Source organism: Podarcis vaucheri (assembly GCF_965113315.1).
Source record: "Podarcis vaucheri genome assembly, chromosome: 11".
In the NCBI taxonomy this organism is placed as follows: Eukaryota; Metazoa; Chordata; class Lepidosauria; order Squamata; family Lacertidae; genus Podarcis; species Podarcis vaucheri.
In genome coordinates this window covers 486608-514197 of record NC_138749.1, presented here as the reverse complement: position 1 = coordinate 514197, position 27590 = coordinate 486608, and the positions used below count along the sequence as shown (strand labels likewise).

Genomic DNA, 27590 nt, shown 5'->3' with positions numbered 1-27590 from the left:
GGCCAGAGAGTTGGATGGAGAGCTGAGCTGGAAGCAGGAGACCCAGAGACCCGCTTGCTCTGTGCTGGGTATCCAAAGCCGCGACTGTTTGGGGGTTGATGCTGTGAGCCCCTCCAGCCTGCGCTCAGGTTGTAGAGCAGTGGAAATGAAACCGGATACCCTAAACAGCACAATGGCAGGACTCTTGAGCAAGAAGGACGGTAGGAGGGTGGCAGCAGAGGAAGGATGAGGCCCTGCCTGCTTAGCCTCTGCAGGCTGGAAAGCAGGCCCATTGCTGGGGGGGGGGGTGAGGAAGGCCCCCGCCAGGCGAGGGAGGGTGGCAAAATCAGCTAAAGATATGTCTAGAAATAAAAATATTGGCTAGGAGGTGCAAGATCACCTAACCATGGCTCTGATGGTGAGGCCCCCTTGTGGGTGGGCCCCTTTCTGGGCTGAAGGGCCAAACTCCTTGCACCTTCCGCTTGTCATTTCCAAGCAGCCCAGGCCATCAGAGGAGACCCCCCCCCCATTCGCTCCTGGCCCATTGCTTGTGGCCAGAGATGTCTGGGCTGGAACTTAGAGGGGCAGAAAAGAGCACCTGGCTGCGTGCCCGCTGCCCCTTCCCCCTTCCTGGCAGGGGAGGGCGATGGCACGCCTTGGGCACAGGGCTGCTTCGGGTGGATCTTGCGGGAACTCAGTTCCGCCCCCTCCCAAGAGACTGAGGCGGGTGTTCAGGGTGGGTTTCGGCGCCTCTTCTTCTAGAAAAAGAGCACTGGCCATTGCTGTGAAATGGACCCAGCAAAAGATGGGGGGGTCAGCTGAGATTCCCCCCCCGCCTGCATTTCCAGATTTCCTTGTCTCCCTCTCTAAGCAATCCTCGCGCAGCTAATGAGCGGGTGGCGAATGGACGTTTGCACCGGCAGAACGAGATTTGAAACGCCTCTAGATGAAATATACAAATCTCCTCGCCCAGCAGCCACGCGTTTCCCGGCGCCGCCCTCCGGCCGCTAGGGGGAGCCGGCGGCCCTCCCGCCCGGCCCCTCTGGGCGCCGCCTCCGTGGCCGCTCCTTCCGCCTGGCGCGCCACGTGGTCCGCGAGCGCCTCCGCCTCTTCCTCCTCCTCCGGCGCCGCGAGTTCGATCCCCGATGGCGGCGGCGGCGGGGGGCGCCTTCCCGCGCGCCCTCTTCCCGGGCTACTTCCAGGCGGGGCCGCCCAGCCGCAGGCGCAGCGCCTCCCGGGCCAGCCCGCTGGTGGCCGGCTGGGGCTGCTACGGGCAGGTGCTGCCCGACCCCGCGGCGCCCGGGCAGGTGAGGGGGCGGGGCCCAGGACAGAGGGGGAGGCGTCCATGACAGAGGGGGAGGAGCCCAGGACAGAGGGGAGGGGCCAAGGACAGAGGGGAGGAGCCCAGGACAGGGGGCGGGGCCCAGGACAGAGGGGGAGGGGCTGAGTGAAGGTGAGGAGGGGCCTGGTCGGGGGAGGAGCCCAGGACAGAGGGGCGGGGCCAAGGACAGAGGGGAGGGGCTGAGTGAAGGTGAGGAGGGGCCGGACCGGGGGAGGAGCCCAGTACAGAGGGGGCGGGGCCGAGGACAGAGGGGAGGGGCCGGGCCGGGGGAGGAGCCCAGGACAGAGGGGGCGGGGCCGAGGACAGAGGGGGAGGGGCTGGGCCGGGGAGGAGCCCAGTACAGAGGGGGAGGGGCGGGCGCCCCCTCCTCGGTGGGCACCCTGCCTTCCCTCTGGCTGCCTGGCTGCCGCCAGGGGGTGGGTATTGGGGACCCCCCTCTCGCCGCCAACGCCCCCCTCTCTTTGCCCCACAGGACCTGCCACGCTTCGTCCCCCGCCGCCTCCCGAAGGGCATCGGGGAGAGATGGACGCCCAGCGAAGCCGCCCCGCTGCCCCTGATGCTGCCCAATGCTGGTGAGCGCGCCCTCGAGCAGGAGAACCCGCCACCCCAGTGGGGCTGCTGCCAGGGGTGCCAACCTGAATCATATAAGGGGGGTGGGCAAGTGAATAGATCACATGACACGGTGCACGTACATCATTTGAATGGCAACGCCCATCAACTTGGGTGGGCATGCTTTATTGGGGGTGGGCAAAACCCCCTGGCCCCTCAGAGTTGGCGCCAAGAGATGCCGCTGATCAGAATGTCAGAGTAGCCCCATCTAGTCCAGCATCCTGTTCACGCAGCGGGCAAATGCCCCAAAGAACTGAGACAGACTGCCTCTAGGCCTGGAGGCTCCCAAAGAGCATCAGAAGACCCTGGCTGCTGGATCCGGCCAAAGCGGCCGTCCTGTTCTGGGACCCTGTCTCCCAGAGGCCAAGCTGATGCCCAGGGGAAACCAGGGGGCAGAACACAGGCACAACTCTCCCCTCCGGTGGGTTTCCAACAACTTGTACTGGGAAGCTTTGCTGCCTCTGTGGCGGGAGAGCGGAGCCATTGGGGCCGCCAAGAGCCTCTCCTCCTCCTGGAATTGATCCAGTCCTCTTCTCAAGCCCTCCAGGTTGTGGTCATCTCTGCCTCCAGTGGGAGGGAGTTCCACAGTTTAGCCAGGCTCCTGTGAACCGGCCATTTGCTTTCTGGGGTGTCAGGCGGAAGCCTCTGCCTGGAGACATTGGGGACCAGTGCCGGTGGCAGACGGATTCTCCTTCTGTCCCAGGCTGCAGGGTGCCCCCCGTGACTCCCCAAGACATCCTTCTGCAGGGACTGATGCTGCGCTCCTCGGAAGCCACCAACTCTGGCTCTCAGGCTGCCCTGGGCTTCCCAGATCAGGTAGTCAAGAGGGGACCATCGGGGGGGGGGGGGTTGGAGGGCATCTGTGGGGGGTGAGACCCCAGGCAAATGCTCAGCCTCTCCCCTCTCTGCTCCCACAGCTGGGCGCCTTCTTTGTGGACTATCCTGACGTGGCCTTTGGCACCATGGGGCAGCTCCTGCAGGACAACTTCCACCTGGGAGATGTGCCAGTCCAGGTGAGTGACCCTCCCTTGTCGCGGCCCAGAGAGTTGGGTCCTGCCCCTCTGGTGTGGGGCAGAGCAAAGGGATGCTGGTGGAGGGAGGAGCCTCCTTCAGGCCGGGAGTTTGTTTGTTTGTTTGTTTCATTGATAGCCCACCTTTTAATACGTGGTGATCCTCACAGAACTCTAGCCCAATGGTTGCCGTTAATTGGATCTGAACTGATTTTAGAATGAATTGATTTTAGAATGCTGTATTATTTTACTGTTGTTAGGCACTCTGAGCCCGGCTTCGGCTGGGGAGGGCGGGATATAAATAAATTATTATTATTATTATTATTATTATTATTATTATTGATCTCCCCCTCCTCTTTTAATCTCCCCCTGGGCCAAGAGGCACTGACCGGCCTGAGGTAGCTTAGCTTCATGTCCAAATGGGGGTTCAAACCCTGGTCTCCCAGTCCAACACTAACCACTGGACTGCACTGCTGTCTTGACTTGAGGCTTGCTTGGGTTCCCTGCTTTCTTCTGTTCCCTCCTGGCTGCCCCGTCTCTTCTCCTCCGTCAGGAGGAGCAGCAGCAAGTTCTCAAACTCTCCCCACGACCCTGCCAGGTAGGCTAGTCTGAAGGGGGGGGGGAGAGGGAGACTCTTTCCCGGGGCTTCGCCTGACCCTCCTGGCTGCTTCCATCCCCTGCAGAGGAAAAAGCGGCGCAACGTCTGCCGAGTGAGCCACCTGCTGAAGCACATTGATGCCCCTGATGCCGTGAGGTGAGTGACTCGCCTTGGTCAGGGTGGGGGGCAAAAGCGGGGCAGGCGGGTCTTGGGGCTGGCGCTCTGGGTTAAACCACTGAGCCTAGGACTTGCTGATCAGAAGGTCGGCGGTTCGAATCCCCATGACGGGGTGAGCTCCCATTGCTTGGTCCCAGCTCCTGCCAACCTAGCAGTTTGACAGCACGTCAAAGTGCAAGTAGATAAATAGGCACCACTCCAGCAGGAAGGTAAGTGGTGTTTCCATGCGCTGCTCTGGTTTGCCAGAAGCGGCTTAGTCCTGCTGGCCACATGACCCGGAAGCTGTACACCGGCTCCCTCGGCCAGTAAAGCGAGATGAGCGCCGCAACCCCAGAGTCAGTCACGACTGGACCTAATGGTCAGGGGTCCCTTTACCTTTTTAGATCAAGACCACCCCAGAAACATCATACATACATCACAGAAAAGGCGGTCTAAAACAGAAATTTGAATGTTGTTTTTCTCCTGTCCTGGTTTATCTCCTGTCTGGCAGGTCACTTGATTGGATTGCCTGGGGAGCCTGGCCAGTCTTTTGTAATCATAAATGCTTAGTTCCTGGGCCAGGTCACAGGCTCACACCCTATTCATCTCTTAAATGTGCCCTTAAGACAGGATTTGTGAGGAAAGAGACAATGGGGAGGCTTTTCCATTTTCCTTGACCTTTCAAAGAAAACATTTGTTCAGTTTGGGAATCAAAAATGGTCCCAGGTCGGTCTTCCTGCGCTGATCTATGTACGTGCTTGGTTGGTACATGTATGAACATTGAACATATATCTAAGAGCTCCAAATTCCTATCGCACCCCACAGCTGCAGCTTCTTTGGGGGCAAGAGCATCATGCGCCTGTGCCGGGACTGGCTCTTTGAGCTGCCCCTGGAGCTGATGGCCGACTGGCTGCACGAGGACCTGGCGGAGCAGTGGAGGCGCCTTTCCTTCGACGAGACCCCAACCGGGGGGGCCTTGGCCTGGCTGCCCAGAGAGGGCAGCGGGGGCCCGTCGTCCAGGGGTCGCCTGGTGTACCCCTCCGGGGAGGCCATGAACCAGCTCTGTATCCTTTCCCGGGGGCAAGAGGCGCTTGGGTGCAGCCAGCTGGCAAGGGAGAGCTCTGGGGCTCTGACCTTAATAATAATAATAATAATAATAATAATAATAATAATAATAATAATTTATTTATACCCCTCCCTTCCCGGTTCAAAAACCGGGCTCAGGGTGGCTAACAACAAATTTAAAACACTTAATTATAAGAGCAGCATAAAATACAGTATAAAGACATGAATAACAATAAAATTAAAAAATCAATTAGATAATCGCCAGGGCTAGCTGGCTGAATTGGTCCTACTAGGGCCACCGAGGAGGCCAGGGGAGAATTAGCTGTGGGATCTTAGAGCGGGTGATCTTCATAAAAGGGGAGTGGGGGGGGGGAAGAGAAGGGAAGTGAAGGGAAATAAAAGATCAGGCTAAGTTCAAATTGAAAGCCAGGCGGAATAGCTCTGTCTTACAGGCCCAACGAAAGGAGGTTAAATCCTGCAGGGCCCTGGTCTCATGGGACAGAGCATTCCACCAGGTCGGAGCCATCACTGAGAAGGCCCTGGCCCTGGTGGAGGATAGTCTGACTTCCTTAGGGCCCGGGACCTCTAAACTATGGTTATTCATGGACCTTAAGGTCCTCTGAGGGGCAGACCAGGAGAGGCGGTCCCGTAGATACGAGGGTCCTAAGCCACAAAGGGCTTTAAAGGTCAAGACCAGCACCTTGAACCTGACCCTATGCTCTTCCGTGAATCTTGCATGTGGGTTTTCTGGGTGGTCTCTCTCTCCCCCTCACCCCCCCCGTCTGCCATGTTCCTCCCCCTGCCATACCTCTCCTTCCTCTCCCTCGAGACCCCCCCCCCGTACCCCTTCCTTAGCTCTTTCATCAGGCTTCCAAGACGTGGCTCTGAAGCCCACCGCCAGCGGCTCCCTGAGTCCTCGAACCCGTGGCCGCCCTGCCCAGTTTGAGCTCAATGGCCGGGTCCAGCAGGTGGCAGCTGCCCAGGTTGACGGCATTGGTGAGTGAGGCGTCCGCCAGAAATCGCTGCCCTTTCTCCCCCAGTATTATTCCGAGGGTGCTAAGCCTGGTCTCTCTGCTCTTCACCCCCCATGCGCAGACTTTGTTGGGGTGCGCTCAGATTACCACTGCGGCGCATGGAAGGTGAAGCCGGGAGGAGCCCCCTGCCTTCTCCAGGTGGTTGGCACAGAGACCCCTTGCTCCTCCATCGCAGTCAGGTAAGAGGGAAGCAAGGGGGGCTTGTCCCACCTTTTAATTTTTTAAAAAACCTGCCCTTTTGATGTGGAGGCAGAGTCATGTTTGGGTTCAGCCTCCTCAACTCTCTGGCCCCTCTTGCTGCGTTCCGAAGGCAAGGAAGGATTGGACCCTGATTAATAAAATACACACAAGGCTTGGCCAGCAAGGCTCTGGGAGGAAGTGCCAATAATAATCCGCCACACCCTGGTCTAGGCCCCTTTTATTAACAAAAGAACTTTTAGCACAGCGCTTGTAAGAACCAATCAGATTTCCTCTGAGCATTTCAAAAACACATGGGACAAAGTCAGATCAGAGAAATCCTTGTAACTACAAAGAAACTATTTCCTACTTGAGCATGCATACATAGGTAAAGGTAAAGGGACCCCTGACCATTATGTTCAGTCGTGGCCAACTCTGGGGTTGCGGCGCTCATCTCACTTTACTGGCCGAGGGAGCCGGCGTACAGCTTCCGGGTCATGTGGCCAGCAGGACTAAGCCGCTTCTGGCGAACCAGAGCAGCGCACGGAAACGCTGTTTACCTTCCCGCCAGAGCGGTACCTATTTATCTACTTGCACTTTGATGTGCTTTCGAACTGCTAGGTTGGCAGGAGCAGGGACCGAGCAATGGGAGCTCACCCCGTCGCGGGGATTCGAACCGCCAACCTTCTGATCGGCAAGTCCTAGGCTCTGTGGTTTAACCCACAGCGCCACCCGCGTCCCATGGATACATAGTTCTGAGTAAATAAAATAGGAATCAAGGAGGAATGTGTTTAGCTAACCCCGGAGGTCCTAAACAGCAGTAAACAGGAAAGGAAGGACAGGTAGTATTTGCCATCTCCTTGTGATCTCTCCTCTGGCCCTTAAAATCTACCTAAAGATTAGCAAACTACATCAAAGCTACCTTCTATCTTTATGGCCCAGGATGTCCGGTGAAGCAACCGGTCAGAATGCTGATACGTGCCTGTGAGGCAGAGAAAATGAACAGTAGAGAAGATGGGCAGAGATGCAGAAGCTTGTGGGATTTGATCAGAAATTATTGTCAATGAATCAAGCCCAGTCAAAGCAATGCTTTCATCGCTGACACAATGGCGTTCTCCATTTTTTATAATTCCTCTTAGCAATCCCACCTGACCCCACCTCTCATCTCACCTTCAGCTTTCCCGGGGCCAAGAAACTGTCCTGTGCCCCACCCCAACCACCCCCCTGGCCCTCTCGGCATGCCCAGAACACTGGATTCATCACCCTTTTATCTAAACGAAGAAGCGCCACTGTCAAACTGTTGGGAAGAAAAGAGAGAAGTATTGCCAGCCCACAGAGAATCTCCTGGGGAGGGGCGTCTGGGTGCCACCACAGAGAAGGCCCTGCTGTGCTGCGTCCCAGCCAATCCCCCCGGTGGCTCCAGAACCCCTTTTTATGTGTACTGCTAATGCTAATCATCCCTTAAATGTTCTTTATTACTTGTGGTTAACTGATCTTAATTGATGCTTTTAATATTCCTTAGCAGTTTTATTGCAAGCAAGTCTAGTGGGATACACGGTAAATCTTGCTACTAAATCTTGCTACTTGAGAGGCTGCAGTGGGGCAGGCCTGGGGCTGGAGCTAAGTCTGGGGAGGGGGCCGGGGGTCTCTGCATCTCCTGCTGCGCATGATGCCTCTCCTGTCTCCCTTGCAGCCCCCACCTGCCTGGTGAGCTCTCCTTCTGCACCCACGGAGGAGCCCTATATGTCTGGAATGTGGAGACAGGGTGAGCACTTGCGGGGCTTATAAGAGCCCCCCTCGTCTTGTATGCAGATGAGGATGGATGGGGGGGGGAGAAGACATGCTTGGCCCTGTCTCTGGAGGGGAGGCGGGCAAAGGGAGGGTTCAAAAGCCCCTGAGGATTACATTTTGGAGTGAGGAAAGGAAAGGGAATGAGAAGTTACTTTGGAAAAGCTTTCTTCCGATTTCTGCCCCCTTGAAACAGGCAAAACAGAGAATGCTGAAATTCCTTGGGTGACTTTCTCTCCCAATAAACAAAGGGCTGTTTTTAAAAAAATTGTGGAGTTGGAAGGTTCCCCAGGGGTCATCTAGTCCAGCCCCCCCCCCCCGGCGCATGACGCAGGAATCTCAGCTAAAGAAGTCCTGGCAGCTGGCCATTTGACCCCTGTTGAAAAACCTCCCATGAAAGAGAGTCCAGTGTTGGAGTCATCAGCGACTCAACCTTCGTATTTGGGGCTTCAGGTTTGAGTATTGTAAGAACCCGGCTATGTACTGAGATGCCCCGGGGGATGCAGTTGGGCACTTCTGATCTGCAGACTCAGGGGCGTTCGAAAGGGAGACCTTCCCCCAAGTGCAACAGGGCGAGGTCTGTGCCGGCAGCCACCCCGGGCCCAGGCCCAGAAGCCAGCCCCTTCTCCTGCCCCCTTCCTGGAAGACTCAGGATGGATAAAAGGAAGTTACCGTATTTTTTGCTCCATAAGATGCACCTGACCATAAGACGCACCTAGTTTTTAGAGGGGGAATGCAAGAAAAAAAAATTATTTAAAGGGAGCGCTGAGCAGAACCTGTATGCATCCCGGAGCGTGTGTGCGGCGCTCGCTTTAAAGAGCCACGGCGCTTGCAGGCTTCTCCCCAAGGAGCCCGTCACTGACCGGCTGCCCTTCTTCCTCCTCGGGGAAAAGCCCCCCAAGAGTCGCACACACGCTCTGCGCTGCTCTTTAAAGGGAGCACAGCTTTGGGGGCTTTTCAGGGCGTGGGGGAAGGGACTGAGGGGCTAAGCCAGAAGCTAGAACAGCAAGAGGGAGCGCTTTCCCCTTACTTTTTAGAAGGGAAAAAGTACGTCTTGTAGAGCGAAAAATACGGTATTCATGCAGCACATCGTTAGACTGTGGAACTTCCTGCCACAGGAGGCAGAGATGGCCACCAACCGGGATGGCTTTAAAAGAGGATCCTGCTGGTGGGTTTCTCACAAACATCTAGTTGGCCCCTCTGAGAACGGGATGCTGGACTGGCCGGATCCAGCAGGCTCTGAATATCCCCCAGAGCTGTGTTGGACTGGCACCCTGAGGCTGGCATGGAGTGCAGGTGAGCCAGACTAGAAGAGCTGTGCCAAGCGCCAGTCTGCCATGCCCTCTCCTTCTTGCCAGGCTCCAGCGGCTCCACCAGGACAGCGAGACCCTCTTCTTCCGGGACCCTTCCCCTTGGCGATGGAGCGAGTTTACTGCCCACCCGCGGGTGCTCAGCTTTGCCGACCGCACCGGCCTGGTGGGGATTGACCAGAGGGTGAGACTCTGGGATGGGGAGGTTGCTCGGGGGGGGGGGCGGGGAGAGGAGATGCTGCAAGGGGGCTCCACACGTCCTGCTGCTGCCACACACAAGGCGGGTTCGGGGGACGAGAGGAGCCCCCAGGGGTGGCCAGGGGACCCTGCTCTCTCTCCGGGGCTCAGGCTGCTCCTCTCGGTGGCCCCCAGGTGTCCTCTCAACATCGCGTGGAGCTCTTCAAGGTGGGGGGCGAGGCCGACTGCCAGCGGGGGGAGCGCGTGGTCCTCTCCAGGTACCTGGGCCAGGCTGAGCCCTACCAGCACCTCGTTGCCACTCAGGTAAGTGCCAGCGCTTTCCAGAGACGGGCACAGGCGTCCTCTTGAGACTTCCCAAGCTGGGGGGGGGGGGAATGTTCATGAACTTGTGTGGAAATCATGGGGGCAACCAGGGTGGATTTGATTTAAATCTAATAGTTTTAAATCACATTTTAAATCACTTGTCAGTATGATTTGGTTTAAATCACTAGTCGGTAAGACTTGATTTCAATCATTTTTTTTACTGAAAGACTCCTTGTTGGTAATATTTACAACCAGAAGAAGCTTTCATTTTTGGAATAATAAAATTTCAGAGTAGTTTTTACAGTTATATCAAAAATTACTGATTTGGTTGTACTATTAGAAATACATAGACCGATAATTATGAAATTATTGTGAGGATTAATAAGTTAACTGTTTATATTTGGACAACTTTTCTGCTGTACATTATTGGAAGGAGAAAAGTAACAACAACAACAATTTATTATTTATACCCCGCCCATCTGGCTGCGTTTCCCCAGCCACTCTGGGCAGCTTCCAACCAAATATTAAAATACAGTAATGCATCAAACATTAAAAGCTTCCCTAAACAGGGCTGCCTTCAGATGTCTTCTAAAAGTCAGATACAGTGGTACCCCGCAAGACGAACGCCTCGCGAGACGAAAAACTCGCAAAACGAAAGGTTTTTTCGTTTTCGAGTTGCCTCGCAAGACGAATTTCCCTATGGGCTTGCTTCGCAAGACGAAGCTTGCCCCGGGGACAGCGGGTCTTCTCTTTTGAAGCAAGGGGCTGCGGGGAGATCGCTATCTCCCCGCAGCCCCTTGCTTCAAAAGAGGTCCGGGGGCAGCGGGAAGCTAAGCGCTTCTTTCCCGCTGCCCCCCGACGTCTTTTGCAGCAAGGGGCTGCAGGGAGATCGCTATCTCCCCGCAGCCCCTTGCTTCAAAAGAGGTCCGGGGGCAGCGGGAAGCTAAGCGCTTCTTTCCCGCTGCCCCCCGACGTCTTTTGCAGCAAGGGGCTGCAGGGAGATCGCTATCTCCCCGCAGCCCCTTGCTTCAAAAGAGGTCCGGGGGCAGCGCGAAGCTAAGCGCTTCTTCCCCGCTTCCCCCGGACGTCTTTTGCAGGGTTGCCGCCATGCCGAAGCCTGCGCGCGCTGACATCAGCGCTCCCAGGCTTCGCGGACCTCTCCGCCAGCGCGCGCAGGCTTCGGCATGGCGGCAACCCTCCGCCAGCAGCGGCAGCGCTGCCGCTGCTGGCGGAGAGGTCCGCGAAGCCTTGGCCGGACAGCTTTTGAAGGCAGGCGGGGGGGGGGGGAGCAAAGACTTTCGCCCCCGCCAGCCTTCACAAGAGGAAGGCTGGCGGGGGGCAAAAGTCTTTGTCCCCCCTGCCTGCCTTCCCAGGGGCTTTTAAATTGCCCCGGACAGCGGAGAAGTCCTCCGCTGTCCCTGGGCGATTTTAAAATGCCGCCCGCCAGCATTTTAAGATCGCCCCGGACAGCGGAGAAGTCCTCCGCTGTCCCGGGGTTTTTTAAAATGCTGGGGGTGGGAAGAAAAGCCCTTGTCCCCCCCCCCCAGCCTTCAGAAGAGGTCCGGGGACAGACTGTCCCCGGACCTGGTCTGAAGGCGGTTTCCCTAGGAACGCATTAATTGATTTTCAATGCATTCCTATGGGAAACCGTGCATCGCAAGACGAAAAAACCGCAAGACGAAGAGAATTGCGGAACGAATTAATTTCGTCTTGCGAGGCACCACTGTAGTTGTTTTTCTCTTTGGCATCTGGTGGGAGGGCGTTCTACAGGGCGGGCGCCACCACCGAGAAGGCCCTCTGCCTGGTTCTCTGTAGCTTTGCTCCTCGCAGCGAGGGAACCGCCAGAAGGCCCTCGGAGCTGGACCCCGGTGTCCGGGGTGGAGACGCTCCTTCAGGTATACTGGACTGAGGCCGTTTCAAGGTCAGCACCAACACTTTGAATTGTGCTCAGAAACGTACTGGGAACCAGTGTAGGTCTTTCAAGACCAGTGTTATGTGGTCTTGGCGGCCGCTCCCAGTCACCAGTCTAGTCTGCCACATTCAGGATTAATTGCAGTTTCTGGGTCACCTTCAAAGGGAGCCCCACACAGAGCCCATTGCAGTAGTGCGAGCAGGAGATAACTAGAGCATGCATCACTCTGGCGAGACAGTCCACGGGCAGGGAGGGTCTCATCCTGTTTACCAGATGGAGCTGGTAGACAGCTGCCCTGGACACAGAATTGACCTCCATGGACAGCTGTGAGTCCAGAATGACTCCCAGGCTGTGCACCCGGTCATTCAGAGGCCCAGTTACCCCATTCAGGACCAGGGAGTCCCCCACACCCACCCTCCTCCTGTCCCCCCAAAACAGTACTTCTGTCTTGTCAGGATTCAGCCTCAAACCCTGGGGGTCCATCCCTGCTCTCCAGTTTGAGGAGTCTGTGTGCTGTGAGTGTTGCTCTCTCCTTCCGCAGTTCTCGGTCTACGTGCTGGACGAACGCTTCCCCCTGGTGCCCGCCCTCAGCTGGGAGCACATGATGCAGCGGCCGCCCATCTACGGCCTCCTCAGCCCGGCCGTCGCTCCGCAGCGCAGCCACAAGCTCCTCCTGGGCTCCCACCACGACCAAGAACTCTTGCTGCTGCAGTACACAGGTGGGGGGGGGGCGAGGCAGGGGCTGGGGGGGCAGGGAGTGGACCAAATGCCCCCCCATTGGCATATGCACTTACTGAGGTCTGAGTGGGTGGCAGCTGACCAGAGATCTTGGGGTTGTGGCGGCAAGCACAACAGAGATGCCCAAAAGCCTCTCCTGCCAGGAAGTGGGATGTTGAAAGAAGCAGGACGGCGATGGCTTTAAAAGAGGAGGAGACAAAATTTGGGGCGGGGGGAGGCGGGGGGAGGGTGTCCTGGTGATGCTCCTGTGGTCAGCGATGCTTCTGGATCCCAGTTGATCCAGCGGCCAGGCCATTATGTTCTTTACGCCCCCAAGCAGGACTCCACGCAGCACCGAAACTATAAAGCCCCCTCTGGCAAGGTCTGCTGGTGCCCCCCAACTTCAGTGATGCAGGATTGGGTGCCCCCCCTTTGGCCTGATCTTGCTGCTCCAGAGCTTTTCTGGTGGGGTGACTCCTTGGAGGTCGCGAGCGGCCGGCTGCGCTGGGAGACGCGGTTGTGGGCTGGGGGACTAACCCACCTCTTTCCGCAGGCGGCGCCGACACCCCTTGCCAGCTCTGGGGCCCCCCACGGAAGGTCCCTTCCATCCTGGAGAGCCTGCCCCACTTCCCTGTGCAAGTGCCCATCCGGCAGGAGGCTCTGCGCCAGCGTCTCGCCCTGCCCACTGCAGGTACGGGGGGGGGGGGGCTTGAGCCAGACTGGAAGCAGCTTAGACACACACACACCCCAAGTGGTGAGCAGGGGCAGGTGTGCAGACCAGTCCTTTCAAAATCTGACGGAAAGAAGCAGACTTCATTGATCCGTCAGAAAGCGGGGGGGGGGGGGGGACAGGGACAAGGAGGGGAGCATGTCCAGGAAAATGGTGGGAGGTGTCGCGGAAGAGAGAATGTGGAAGAACAAGCCTTGCTTGAAGCAGAAGCAGCGTGGCTTTTGCAAGGGGAAATCCTGTCCCATTAGCCAAGGAGAATTCTTTTCAGGGCGTCCACAAGCAAGAAGAGAGAGGTGGCCCCACCAGGGTCAAAAGCTTGCAGGGCTTAGGGCAACTGAAAACCACTGCACAGCTCAGGGAATTACTTTTAATTAGCAATCTACCATTCGGCTTTGAAATGTCGGACGAGGGTAATTTAGCTCTCGAAATGTAGGAGCTGTTTATTTGTTTAAAAAACATTTTTATTGCTTTTCCATTTTTTCCCCATTTAAACCTACTTTTGACATCCACTTTATAAATTGCTCATCTGAGCATTGACTTCCCTCTCTCCCACTTCATGGTTTCCCAATTTATATCTTTACATCCAAGCATTTATTAGTTTTCCCTTCTCCCTTATTCCTTCTGTTCTCTGATTTTAAGTAATAGGAAAAGGGTACGTATCATGAACATTACAAGCCTGCTAGTGTTGTTAATTGCTTACAATGTTTGTCTCCCACCAAAGATGCTGGACTCTCCTTTCTTGGAGGTCTTTAAGCAGAGCTAGGTGCCCATATGCCAGGGGTGATTTGGTTGAGATCCCTGCTTTGCCGGGGGTTGGACTAGATGACCCTTGGGGGGCCCTTCCAAGTCTTAAGATGATGTGATTCTATGAGTGGTGTGGACAGATGCATTTGTGTGGTGTAGTGGTTAAGAGCGGTAGTCTCGTAATCTGGGGAACCGGGTTCGCGTCTCCGCTCCTCCACCTGCAGCTGCTGGGTGGCCTTGGGCCAGTCACACTTCTCTGAAGTCTCTCAGCCCCACTCACCTCACAGAGGGTTTGTTGTGGGGGAGGAAGGAAAGGAGATTGTGAGCCGCTTTGAGACTCCTTAGGGTAGTGATAAAGCGGGATATCAAATCCAAACTCTTTGTCTCTTCTTTTGTGAAAGAAGATGCTCCGCAGCCCTGACCCCTTTTACTTTACTTTTACTTTACTGCTTTATTACGGTCATAGACCAGCATAAGCAAAACATCTAAATAAATAGCATAACAGTATGAATCTACGTGAATAATTATGAAATAAAAGGGAGCAACAACCAAACGTAGATTTAAACATATACATAGAATACTTAGTTGAGCTTAGATAATGGGTGAGTACAAATTTATTAGGAAAATTAAAAGATCAACACAGCTGTATGGGGTGAGCTTCAGAAATGCAGATCCAACAATATGGGCCTTCAGTTTAGGACTGAATTGTAGCATAGACCATTCTTTGTCGGATATCTATCAAGGCAGCACAAAATCTGGCGACTGAATATGTGACTTCTGGGCGCTCCTGACCCCTTGAAATGAGGGGCCGGACTCTCTGGCCGCGCCCTCTTTCCTCTGCCCAGTGCGGCCCCCCACTGACGGTTCTCTTCCACCCCCAGGCATCGCAGCCGCCCTGGGTCAGCAGGGCCAGAGTCAGACCCTGCTGGTCTTCCAGCTCTCCGAGGCCGGAGATCTCTTCTACCAGCCCTTGCTCCACCAGGAGGAGGACGAGGAGGAAGATGGAGACTGCGAGGGGCCACAGCCGGCCCCCGAAGCCCCGCAGGAGGAGGAAGAAGAGGGTGCCCACCAAGGCCCTGACGAAGCAGCCAGATCCTGCGAAGACTCCCCTCCAGTGCCTGCCGCTCCTGCAGCACCCCTCGCCCCCCCTGTGGCCACCCCCTGCCCTTACCAGCGCTGGATCAGGGCCTTCCGGAAGGCCTGGAAGTGTCTCCCCGAGGCAGCCCAGGGCCGGGCACGGCTGCCGGCCGTCCTCAGCCAGAGCCGCCTCTTTGCTCGCCGGGAGCTGCGGGAGCCGGCCGGGGATCAGGCCCCCTCCTACGGGGAGGCCCGGCAGCGCCTGCGCCAGGCCATGCGGGAGAAGCGGGCCGTGTGCCCCCAGGAGCCGGCTGGCAGGGCCCCCTCGCCCCCGGGGCTGGAGCAGGAGGGCCCCCCGGGGGAGCTGGGCCAGCGCCTGGCCGCCTCCTGGGCGGGCGGCTGGGCCGACTGGTGGCAGGAGAAGTTGGGCGCCACCAAGGCGCAGAAGCAGCGGGCGCTGCGGGAGCAGCGGCGGAGGCGCAAGAGGGCGCGGGGAACCCCCAGCCTCTCGGGGAGCTTCACCTCCACCACCAGCTACCAGTCGGACGCCAGCGACTCCTCCTGGTGGGCAGCCAGCAGCCAGACCCCCAGCGAGGCCCCCACCGACTCAGAAAGCCTCCACTCTCTGGCCTCTGCCACCATGAAAGCCCCCTGCCTGGCACCCGAGCCTCGCGTCTCCGTTCCCTGCTCCCCGTCTGCTTCCCAGGCCCCCCCGCCCGACTCCCAGGGCTCCCCCTCGTCCTCGCAGCTGCTCTCGTCCCAGACCCTCTCCACCCGCAGGATCCCCAAGGAGCGCCGCCAGACCCTCCGCAACTACCTGGCCATCTTTGACGAGCCCAACGAGCCCCCGGCCGAGCTGCCAGCCAGCCAGGCCTCCAGCCACGGGAGCCAGCGCCCCCTCCCCTCCTCCCAGGGGTCCCAGGGGCCCCGCAAGAGACCCCGCATGGGCTTCTGAGCCCCTCTCCTCCCCGTCAATGGAATCAAGCTGACTTTCTGCCCAGCTGGGCCTCGTGGCTGTCGGACCTGCGCCACGACCGAGCTCCTCCTCCTCCGGCCGAGTCCTTTGGAATCTCCTCCGACGATGATTAACGACCTGAGCCTTTGATGAGGCCCCAAGCACGTTCCCCCATTACGCAGAGTATCCAGCACGCAGGGAAGGAGCCGAGACAATACGAGCTACATTGCAAAGAGATTTATTCCTAACTACGCAGACAGAAAAGAAATATCCATGCTCTCTCTGTGAAAGCAGAGAACCAAGTGAACAGCAAAGGAACAGGAAACAGTAACATCACATCCGTCTTCCGTCTCAGCCTGGAATCCCTGGAATGCAAAACAGAGTCTTGTGACTCCAGGCAACTGCACAGTGGCAACACACAGAAACCTAACAGTGGCTTCTCGCCTCCTCCTCACGGGGGTCTCATCCTGGGGTGGGGGGGGGCCTTCCGCCACACACACAGCAGGGTGCTCCTGTCTCCCCACCCCAGTGGGCTGGGCCCACAACCTGCCTCCTCTGCCCTTTCCTTTTTTATATACCATATATACTCGAATATAAGCCGAGGCACCTAATTTTACCACAAAAACCTGGGAAAACTTACTGACTCGAGTATAAGCCGGCTCACCACACCAGAGGCTGGTGGCAGCGGCGGAGGAAGGAGCAGCCCAAAAGGACCCTCACTTGAGCTGAAATAGTCGGCTTATACTCGAGTATATACGGTATATAATATTTATTGAGTTTCCATTTTATAATATGTAAATATATCCTTATTTTTCACATTATTTTTTGCTCCTATGAGCTGGTCGACTCCCCTCCTGCCTCGTGGCTTAATTCAGGCTTCCTCAATTTGCCCGCCAAATGTTTTTGGCCTACAACTCCCATGATCCCTCGCTAGCAGGACCAGTGGTCAGGGATGATGGGAATTGTAATCTCAAAACATATGGAGGGCGGAGGTTGAGGAAGCCTGGCTTAATTCTTCGCTGTATCATCGCATTTGTACCTCTTCCTGTTTACATTTCATCCATTTCGATTATTACGTTTTCAAATAAATCTAAAAAGGTATGTGTCAGGGGTTCAGGAGCAGAGGCGAGGGCAAGGGAGGAAACAGAGAGCGAGGGGGAGGAGGCAGAAGAAAGGATGAGTGACGACGACGACCCGAGATCTCCGAGTCTGTCCAGTGAATCAGAAGATTCACAAAGAGGAGCACCAGTGGCAAGGGCAAGGGGGGAGACTAGGGGGACACCCCAGGAAGAAAGAGCCAGAGGGGACTCAGAGGGGAGCAGTTGGAGATCGGGACCTACGTCACCGCCAGAGAGTAGGGAAGAGGAAGAGCGCCTGGGAACTAGCGCTGGCAGCTCACAACAGGAGGGAGGGCACGAGTCAGGAGTGGCCACACCTTCATCGGGGAGCGAAGTGACGGTTAGACGGAAAGTGGAAGGTTGGGCGCGCGCGCCAAGTTCAAATGCACAGGAAGGTGGCGCAGTAGGCAGCCCGGAAAGAGAGCCAGGTCCTAAAGCCCGGCGCAAGGAGACAGGGGGGTCAGCGTCAGAAGAATCCCGGAAGGGAGAGACCCAGGGGGGCAGAGGGACCCAGAGGAGAACTGTCAGGCGGAAAAGGTGGAGCAGGGCTAGGATATTAAGTTGGTGCGCAAGGGGCGGAGACTCAGAAGGAGCTTCGCCGACCTAAGCATAAGGCGTAGGGTTGCACGCAGCAGCTCAAGAATGGAGACTGTAACTCAATAAAGACTTTTAATCAACAACCGCTGGCTAGCGTGATCCTCTGTGAGCTAGGATCTGGAAGTAACCCTGACAGTATGAATCACCAACATTGCAAGTCTTCATAAGTCAGTCCTGCTGGTGGTGTTAATTCTTTGCAACTGCCTTTTTGGAAAGCTTGATCACACAGGTTTCGGATTTTGCTAGTCAGCTTCGCCAGTTCTGCACATTCCATCATCTTCGTCTGCCCCTCTTCTTTCGTTGGCAATTCCTGTGGCTTCCATTTTTGGGCCAACAAAGTCCTTGCTGCCCTAGTTGCATACAAATGATTTTATAATGAAATGATTTTAGAATGTTGTATTATTTTACTGTTGTTAGCCACTCTGAGCCCGGCTTCAGCCGGGAAGGGCAGGATATAAATAAAAAAATATTATTTATTATTATTATAAATAATTCCTCTGCCCTTTCCAGCCTTTCCTCTGGGGGGTTGGACTAGATGACCCTCAGGGTCCCTTCCAACTGTACAGCTCTCGGCTTCTAAGGGCTGCTGCCTCCACCTGGCTCTGCCCCTTAAAAAAACCTTTCATTTATGGGGCCCGGGGGGGGGGCTGGTCCACTTAGGGGGCCCCAGAGTGCTGTGAAGGGATGCAGGATTGACACACATTTCAAAGTGGGAGACAGGCTGGTCTTTCCAGGGTTCGGGGTTTTTGGGGGGTGGTTTCCACCTTCATTTCCTCCCCAGCAACCTCCCCTCCCCGTGGCTTGGGCTGTGTCATGATGGCGCATAAGGAGAGCTGCCGGATCAGGCCCCAGGGGGCCCCCCTTCCCTCTCCTTCCCAGTGTCCCTAATCTGCAGATAGACTGCTTCTGGAGCTGGAGGTTCCTTATGAAGAACCTGCTTGCCGGATCAGGACCGGGGGGGGGGCAATAAGTCCAGCCTCCTCTCCTCGCTCCGGCCAGCCAGTTGCCCCAAGGGGGGGGGAGCCCTGCAAGGAGGATCCGAGAACAGGAAGAACCCTCCCCCCTCCTGAGGTTTCCAGCAACCGGAATTCGCAAGCATCTCTGCCTCTGACAGAAACAGGAAGTTTTCAGTGTTTGATATTTTATTGCTTTATTATGAATAATAATAATATTCTGTTGGGAGCCTCCCAGAGTGGCTGGGGAAAGCCTGCCAGATGGGTTGGGTATTGACGCGCAGCGTAAGCGAATAATGCAGAGTTTGAAAGAATAAGAGCTTGACTGAGTTAAAATAAACTTCTTCATAAACCACATGGTTCCAAACAGTTTGACTGAGATCACATACTGCTCACAACTGAAGCAGACGGACTCTGAAATCTTACAGAGAACACAGAGAGAAAATGGCTGCTAAGTATAAATAAATTATTATTATTATTATTATTATTATTATTATTATTATTATTATTATCTGACACAGTGGAGCCGAAGTGGCTGGTAGCCCTCCAGAGCCCTCTCCTCCACGAACCTCACCAGTCCTCTCTGAAAGCCATCCAAGGCCCTCACTGCCTCCAGGGCCTGATTGACGTATAAGCTCAAAAAACTCTAGCTTAGAGCCCCACTCTTTTGGGGGGCCCCCCAAAATTAAAGGAAAAAACACACCTGGATGTACATTTCCAAAATATAAGATAAAAACCAAATAAAACCTGCATACAGCAGCCGTGTTTTGTGTTGTGTAGGTGCCTATGATGTAAGTCCTGGGCCCGCCTGCTCCCTCAAATATCCCTGCTTTGCTCCTTTCTATATATAGGGTGCCCACATTCTGCATGTGCAAATAACATTAGGTCCATCAATGACCATCTTGCATATATGTAACAAAAAGCAGCGACCATTTGTTGTTGACAAAGGACAGCTGGACCTAGAAAGGGCCCCCTTCCCTTCAGGAGCTCCTGAGGGCCTCCGCCAACCTCCATCCGGCCCTGCCCTGCCTGCCTCCTGCGCAGGGAGTTCCGCGGGTTAACTCTGCGCCTCCTGCCGAGGTCTCGGGCCAGCGAAGGGTTAAGGACGGGGCGGGAGGACCCAGGCGTCCGAGGGGCGGGGCTCCGGCAGCCGAGCGGGCATGGCGGCGGCGGGGGGGGCGGCTCTGGCGCGGGGGGCGCTCCGGCGAGGGCTGCTGGGTCGGCTGCAGCAGGTAGGGGGGCGCCGGACGCCTGGGTCCTCCTCCCGCCCCCTCGGGGCTCTCTCGCCTCCCCCTCCGCCGCGCCCCCTGGGTCTTTCCTCCCGGGCGGAGGGGGGGCACCAAGCTCGCCCCCTCCCGGCAGCCGGGGGTCCCCGCTGCTCCAGACCGGGGGGGGGGGGAGAGAGAGAGAGAGAGACCCTCCTCACTCGGGGGGGGGGCGACGTGGGTGGTCTGCCTTTCACTCTCGACGGGAAGGAAGCGTCTCTAACTCTCTCCCTCTCTCCGCCCCCCCCCCTCGAGGGAGACCTGGGCGGCTGCAGCGCCTCCAGCGGCGGACGGGAGGGGGCGCGCACGGGCACGCGCGCGGGGAAGCGGGGGCGCGCGAGGCTCATTGGTTGCATCTCTCTCTCCTGCACGGAGTTCAAGGCGACCTGGGTGGTCCTCGTCCTCTTCCTCTTCCTCTTCCTCTTCCTCTTCCTCCTCCCCCTCCCCAGTTCATCCGCACAACGACCCTGCGAGGCAGAGCTGTCAACTTTCCCCCTTTTTAATTTATTTTTAAAATATTTTGTATTAAATTTAGTATAGAAATTATAGTACAAACCACAATATTTCATCACCTAGACCTCTGATGATCCACCATTTTCACCACTTCTTATGCATTTCCTAAGTTCATATTGCCTTTAATTATCTTAACTAACCATCCTCCCCTTTCTCCATTTTTGCAATACTTCCAATATTTCTCCTCACAAAACTCCTTGCAAGCCTACAAACGTGGTCTGATCATCACAGTTACTTTTCAAACAGTCTGTAAATTACTCCAGTCATCTGTGAATTTCTGGTCCTGCAGATTTCGAATCCTTCCTGTTAGTTTATCTAGCTCTGCATAGTCCATTAACTTCATCCTCCATTCTTCTTTTGTCAGTAATTCTTCTTGCTTCCATTTTTGTGCCAATAACATTCTTGCTGCTGTTGTTGCATAAAAAAACAACTTACATTCTTTCCCCTTTTTGAAAGGGAAATTCCCTTATTCCGAATAGGACTCCTCGCAAGAAAAGGGAAAAGTTGACCGCTATGCTGCGAGGTGGGCTAGGCGAGAGGAAGCACCTGCCCCCCCCAAGTCAGCCTCCTGGCCATGGGGGGGTCTGCGCCCTGGTCCGGCGCTCTAACCACTGGGCCACCGCTGCCCCACGTGGGAAAGCAGTTTGGGCGGCGGGGTCTGGCAGGGGGTCTCACCCAGCCCCTGTCTGGAAGGAGGGTCTTCAGGGAGGGAGCCCAGGCCCCTCCGCAGGCAAAGCAGTTGTGTCCCCCCCCCCAAAGGACCTCTTAGAAAGGCAACCAAAGGCTCAGAAAAGGCAACCAAACTACTGTGCCAGAGTGGATAGGATTGAAATCAAATCGGTTTAAATCACAATTTAAATCACTCGTCGGTAAGACTTGATTTCAATAATTTTTTTACAGAAAGACTCCTTATTGCTGGTATAATCTTAATATTTGCAACCCAATGAAGGTTTCATTTATGGAATAATACAATTTCAGAGTAGTTTTTCCAGTTATATCCAAAATTACCGTTTTGGTTGTACTATTAGAAATTCAAAGACAGAGCATTATGAAATTATGGTGAGGTTTAATAAGTTAACTGTTTAGATTTGAACAGCTTTTCTACTGTACTTTATCGGAAGGAGAAAAATAATAATTCCCTTAATAACAATTTATTTAACTAAAACAATAACATTATAGCATATATATCCATGTTTGTTAACTGTTGTGGTTAAACCATTTTTTAAAAAAACACAACAACAACATTAGACTGAGTCTTAGCACACACGAAAAACTTAAAACAAATCCTTATTTCCTGATGAATAGCCTTTGGACTATAATGTAATTTAAATAGAAAATCTTTGGAAAGATTTTTCCTCCAAAAGCATTTTATTTTAAAAATCCAATTTAAATTTTAAAAATCAATTTTTTTTTAAAAAAATAATCATTTTGATCCATCCTGTGCTGTGCAGAGTGGTGGTGGTGGGGAGGCTAGACTGAGAATGTGGGGTGCTCCCCCTCCGCCACGTCGAGAGGGGCCCCCCCCAGCCTCCCTAGCCCTTAGCGGGAAGGCTTGGTGCTGCCCTCCCTCCAGAGACTGGCAAGGCCTTTGCCCATGGCAGCTGATGCCCCCCCCCTGTCTGCCCGCAGCCGAGGGCGTTTGTGGCCACCCAAGGGCCCCCCGGCGGGGAGGTGGAGAAGGCCCAGCGAGCGGCCGAGGGGTCCGCCCCCACCATCTTCAGCAAGATCCTGGACGGCTCCATCCCTGCCAACATCATCTACAAGGACGACCAGGTGGGTATTGGGGGGGGGGCAGAGGCTGGGATTGTGCCAGGCTGGCGTGCCACAACCATTTTTTCCTCTTTCTCTCTCTTTGAAATATTTTTTATTGGTTTTTACAAGAACCAATTTAAAATAATGAAAAGGATTTTTTTTTACCATATCCACATATGAGATTCTCTGAATCTCGTGACTCCCCCCCCCGTCCCCTTAAAATACTTTTTCTAAGACTACATATCATTACGTTTTCCGCAGTTTTTACCTCTCTAAATTATCCATGTCTTTCATTTCTTTAAAAGTTATTTTATTTTTAATATGATACTTATTAAATTTCCATTTTGTATTAATTAAATACATTCTTATTTTTTCACGTTCATATTTGCTCAAATGAGCTGTCGACCTCCCTCCCTCCCACCTCATGGTTACCTTAATTCTTTTATACATCATAGCATTTGTACTTTTTCCTGTTTACATTTCGTCCATATCAGTTGTCCTATTTTGAAATAAATATGTGAAAACGTTCCAAAAAGAGTGGGGTGAATTCATACAACATTTGAAGGACAATTGCAAGCAATTAACAACACTAGCAGGAATGACTTCAGAAGACTTGTAAAGTTTCTGGTAGATACCTTTTTACAAGTTATTTTTGAAGTGCAGCTCATGTTTTTATTTGTTTACAATGGTCTCCTAAATAAGTTATGAATTTTTGCCCATTCTTTTTTAAAGTCTTTATCTTCTTGAATCTTGAGTTTCCTGGTCACTTTTGCCATTTCAGCATAGTTTGGTAGAACCATTTTTCCCCAAGTTGCCCAGCTTCACACTCTGAACATTCAAAAAAATACTAATACTAATACTAATTAGTACCCAGCCAGATGGGTGGGATATAAATAATAAATTATTATACTAATACTAATAATACTAATAATATATTTATACCCAGCCCATCTGGGTGGCTTCCAACAAAAGTTTAAAAATACATTAATGTCAGGGCACCTTTCCCTGCCCCTGTGGGGTCAGCCAAAGGAGGCCTGGCACCGGGCACTTGAGGGTCCTGGGCACCCCCTCCCTCCCGCCCACGGGGCTCCTGACTCTGCCCCCCCTTCTCCGCAGTGCGTGGCCTTCCGAGACGTGGCCCCCCAGGCTCCAGTGCACTTCCTGGTGATCCCCCGGCGCCCCATCTCCCGCATCAGCCGCGTGGCAGAGAGCGATGCCCAGGTGAGCGAGGGCAAGGCCAAGGGCACCCCAGTTCTGCCCCAAAGGGGGTGGGGGTGGGTCAGCGCTGCTCAAAGGGGGGAGGGGGGAGAGGATCAATAGGGAACTGGCGTTCAGAGATTTGGGGGGGGGGACCAGAAACCCTCAATCATGGCATCGAAGTGAGAGGGCAGCTGTCTTGGAAATGATAGTTTCATTAAGGAGGAATGCCAGGTCATCTAAAAGGAGCCTGAGGGTTCTAGTCCTCATTAGAATCTCAAATTACTTGTAACAGTTTCTATTATGGCTGTATTCCAGAGGGAGCAGTAAAAAGTGTCCCTTTTTCTCTCACTTGTGCCCTTTCTTTCCCATTTGTGGAAACTTCACATGTAGTTTCCTTGGGGCAGGGACCTGCCGTTGCAATTTATTTCCTTACGCTCCTGCCAAACATCACAGGCGCCAAGGGCCAGTGCTGGATTTACCTATAAGCTAAACAGCTATAGCTTAGGACCCCTCTCTCTTGGGGGCACCAAAAAAAATTAAAGGGGAAAAAACTGGATGTCCATTTCCAAAATATAAGATAAAAAACCAATAAAATAAAACCTACACCCAGCAAGAGTGTTTTGTGTTGTGGAGGCTCCTGTGATGTAAGTCCTGGGGCCCCCCGCCTGCTCGCCTGCTCCCTCAAACAGCACTGCTTTGCTCCTTTCTATATTTCACTATTAATAGACTTCTTCTTAGTTGTATTTCAGTTCAACAATTACTTTGATAAAAGACATATTTTGTTATGTGCAAATGGCTTTAGGTATCTATTATTATCTAATAGCAAATGCTATTAGGTCCTTAAATTACCATATCGCATATATTCAACAAGCCTACCTCTGGCCCGGCCAAGGGCACATTATCAATGTGCCCCAAGCCCATTTTGTCCCTTATCTGAGGACTTTGTTTGAGGCTCCCCGTCTGTGGAATGCTCTCCCCAGGGAAATTCACCTGGTGCCCTCACTATACACCTTTAGGCGCCAGGCAAAAATGTTCCTTTTTAAGCAGGCCTTTAGCTGATCTGATTTACACCCTATGCCCTTTTAAAATGTGTGTTTTTGGTAGGCGGAAGCTATTGGGTTGTTGTTTTTATTTTTTATGTATTTTATAGTTTTATATCTTGATTTTATTCTGTGAAATGCCCTGAGACCTCCGGGTCTAGGGCGGTATATAAATTCAATAAATAATAAGAATAGAGAATAAGAATTTATGTGGCTACAATATTTTTTTTAAGTGGAATGTATATAGAGAATACTTTAAAAAAATATCTTGTGATGACATAAATTCTGTGCCAGGTTTGGATGGAGTTTCTGCATGAATTGCGTGATAGTTGCAGAGCCAAAACGATAAGAGTATTTAGGAGACATGAATCTTAGTGCGCAGTGGAAGGAAACTTAGGAGCCACAGTGGGGAGATCAGAAGTCATACTAGAATTAGTGAAGAATTAACTCACTTCTGGATGTCAAAAGTGTAAACTCTTTTTCAGATTACTTTTGGTTGAATACTACATACAGTGGTACCTCGAGTTAAGAACTTAATTCGTTCTGGAGGTCTGTTCTTAACCTGAAACTGTTCTTAACTTGAGGTACCACTTTAGCTAATGGGGCCTCCTGCCTTTCTGTTCTCATCCTGAAGCAAAGTTCTTAACCCGAGGTAATATTTCTGGGTTAGCGGAGTCTGTAACCTGAAGCGTCTGTAACCCGAGGTACCACTCTATTTGATGTGTTTTTCTTTGTTGTACTATGTTTTTTCTTTAAAAACCAACACAGCATACACAGTGGTACCTCGGGTTACAGATGCTTCAGGTTACAGACTCCGCTAACCCAGAAATAGTGCTTCAGGTTAAGAACTTTGCTTCAGGATGAGAACAGAAATCGCGCAGCAGAGGCGCGGTGGCAGCGGGAGGCCCCATTATCTAAAGTGGTACCTCAGGTTAAGAACAGTTTCAGGTTAAGAACGGACCTCCAGAACGAATTAAGTTCTTAGCCTGAGGTACCACTGTATATATAAATATTTTATATATATATAAAATAAAAATCAATAAATAATCAGAATAAGAATCTGCCTGCAAGGCAGAGGGAGGGTGGGGGTCCCCGCCTGGCCCTCTGGGTCTCAGAGTCACCCCTTGACCCCTTCCCCTCCCCTGTCCCCAGCTCCTGGGCCACCTGCTACTGGTGGCCAGCAAGACAGCGAAGGCCGAGGGCCTGGAGGACGGCTACCGGGTGGGTGAGTAGCAGCCCAGAGCGCCAACCCCCTGCCCCCCACCCCGTGAAATCCTGCCCCTCTGCCCTGGGCTAGAGAGGGGGTTTGGTCCACCCTGGAGGCTGGTGGGAATCCTGTAGGTATCCCTCTGGGTGAAGACTCTCTGGGCCATCATCCTCCCGTGACCCCAGGATGCCTGAGCCCCCTTGGAGTCCGGGAAGGGGCGCTGTGCCCCTCTGAATGCCTCTTGAGGGGGGCACCATCCCCCTGGAACAACCCTCGCTGGCAGCCCCAGCCCCCCCTCCTCCTTTCACCTGGGCGACCACTGCATGCTGCCCTGCGAGGTAGACCAGGCGCAGAAAGAGGACCTGGGTCTGCCAGGGGAGCCAGATTGTGGGGCCCTCTCCCTCCTCCTGGGCTGGGGCCCTTGCCTTGGGGCCCTGGGGCCCTTCTCCCTTGCGCTCTCCCTGCAGCATCAGAGCCCCCCGCCAATCATTCTTCCGCCCTTTCTTCTCTTCCAGTGATCAACGACGGGAAACAGGGGGCCCAGTCCGTCTACCACCTCCACCTCCACGTTCTGGGCGGGCGTCAGATGGGCTGGCCCCCCGGCTGAGCCCCCGGACCCTCAGCTGGGCCCCAAGGGAGCCACCCTGGAATAAACGCAACAGCAGCCTGGTCGGCGTGGTCTTTGCTTCGTGTGGGTCCTGGGGGCGCCTGCTTTCCCCCTTTTAGGGACGGGTCCTTCTCCCTAGGGCAGCTGGGGCTTCATCTGGCTCACAGCTCCTGCTCTTCCCCCCAGAGAAGGGTGCAGAATCAGATAATGATGGCGTGTGGAGTTGGGAGGGACCCTCGAAGGTCCTCAGTCCAACCCCCAGGAATGTGGGAAGCGGGACTTAACACACTTTCCCTGCTGCAGGAGACCCTTTGCCCGGATCTGATCCCACAGAGACTCTGAGCTTAGGGATGCTTATTGCAAGAATTGCATGCTGGATAGGAAAGATCCCCTCTTGCAATTGTTATAAGAAAAACCTGCTCCTTTTCCCATCATGGGGTATTCCAGAGCCCATATAGAGTCCTTTAGTGGGTTCCCTATTGGTAGGAGAAAACAACAGAGGCCAACCAGAGAATATTGAGAAGCAAAGCAGCTAGTAAGCCTGGTCTTTATTGATCTGTTGCAACAGGGTCCCCAATCCCCACACACAGGAGGGAGGAGGAACCCAGAACACTGGTGTGCAAGCCTTTATATAGATTTTTGAAATTGCCTCCCCTGTAGCTCAAGGTTAAGGTAAAGGGACCCCTGACCGTTAGGTCCAGTCGTGGCCAACTCTGGCGTTGCGGCGCTCATCTCGCTTTATCGGCCGAGGGAGCCGGCGTACAGCTTCCGGGTCATGTGGCCAGCAGGACTAAGCCGCTTCTGGTGAACAAGAGCAGCACATGGAAACGCCGTTTACCTTCCCACCAGAGTGGTACCTATTTATCTACTTGCACTTTGACGTGCTTTTGAACTGCTGGTTGGCAGGAGCAGGGACCAAACAACAGGAGCTCACCCTGTCGCAGGGATTCGAACCACCGACCTTCTGATTTGCAAGACCTAGGCTCTATGGTTTAACCCACAGTGCCACCCACTCAAGACCACCCCCCAAAACATCATACATACATCACAGAAGGAGGCGGTCTCCAGCAGAAATTTGAGAGTGTTGCTTCTCTCCTGTCTGCCAGGATACCTGATAAGGCCTTACTTGGTTGCATTTTCTGGGTAGCCTGGTCATTCCTCGGAGATGGTAAATACTTCCTGAACCTCTTAGGCATATTGAGAGTGTGCTCCGCTTAAGAGATACTTGCCAGGCTGTATTTGAAAAGGGAGGTTTAAGCCCCTACAGTGCACAGACCACTGGAAAGCTTCCCCCATTTCCTTCCTCCTTGCAGAGAAATATTTGAGGTCCATTTGGGAGAGTCAAAATGGCTTCAGGATTGTTCTCCTGTACTATTTCAGACACGTGGTTTATATACTTATGTACGAGTTTGCCTTGTACATTTATGAACATTTAATTTATGTGTTTGGGACCTTAAATTCTTACAACATGTTCAAGGGAGATGCTGCTTCTGTGAGCCAGGCTTGTTCTTCCATCTCAGCCAGAGAGAGGCAAAAGACGTCTTTCTCCTCTCCCTCCCGTGGCTTCAAATATCAAAGCCAAAGAGCAAAATATTAAAACTCATCCCCCTTCCCTGGACTCCCCAAGGACCTTA

At 53.8% G+C, this 27590-nt stretch overlaps 2 protein-coding genes across 4 annotated transcripts; both read left to right on the top strand.

Moving 5' to 3' along the window:
• The first annotated feature begins 1209 nt into the window (after positions 1-1209).
• TAF1C (TATA-box binding protein associated factor, RNA polymerase I subunit C) lies at positions 1210-16812 on the top strand. Of its 2 annotated transcripts, XM_082241873.1 has the most exons (14): positions 1210-1286; positions 1794-1893; positions 2634-2746; positions 2848-2943; positions 3624-3694; positions 4520-4758; positions 5627-5755; positions 5855-5972; positions 7664-7735; positions 9117-9252; positions 9441-9569; positions 12023-12200; positions 12752-12889; positions 14554-16812. In XM_082241873.1, exons 2-14 carry the CDS (start codon positions 1878-1880, stop codon positions 15702-15704), a joined length of 2586 nt encoding a protein of 861 aa, XP_082097999.1. In that variant the 5' UTR covers positions 1210-1286; positions 1794-1877; the 3' UTR covers positions 15705-16812. The 2 variants fall into 2 exon arrangements, with proteins under 2 accessions (XP_082097999.1, XP_082098000.1); XM_082241874.1 differs by lacking the exon at positions 7664-7735.
• A 2696-nt stretch (positions 16813-19508) lies between these two features.
• On the top strand, positions 19509-26016 carry HINT2 (histidine triad nucleotide binding protein 2). Of its 2 annotated transcripts, none has more exons than XM_082242306.1 (5): positions 19509-19604; positions 21780-21923; positions 23019-23123; positions 25295-25363; positions 25865-26016. In XM_082242306.1, exons 1-5 carry the CDS (start codon positions 19533-19535, stop codon positions 25865-25867), a joined length of 393 nt encoding a protein of 130 aa, XP_082098432.1. In that variant the 5' UTR covers positions 19509-19532; the 3' UTR covers positions 25868-26016. The 2 variants fall into 2 exon arrangements, with proteins under 2 accessions (XP_082098432.1, XP_082098431.1); XM_082242305.1 differs by having other exon boundaries at positions 25295-25367.
• Positions 26017-27590: the final 1574 nt, after the last annotated feature.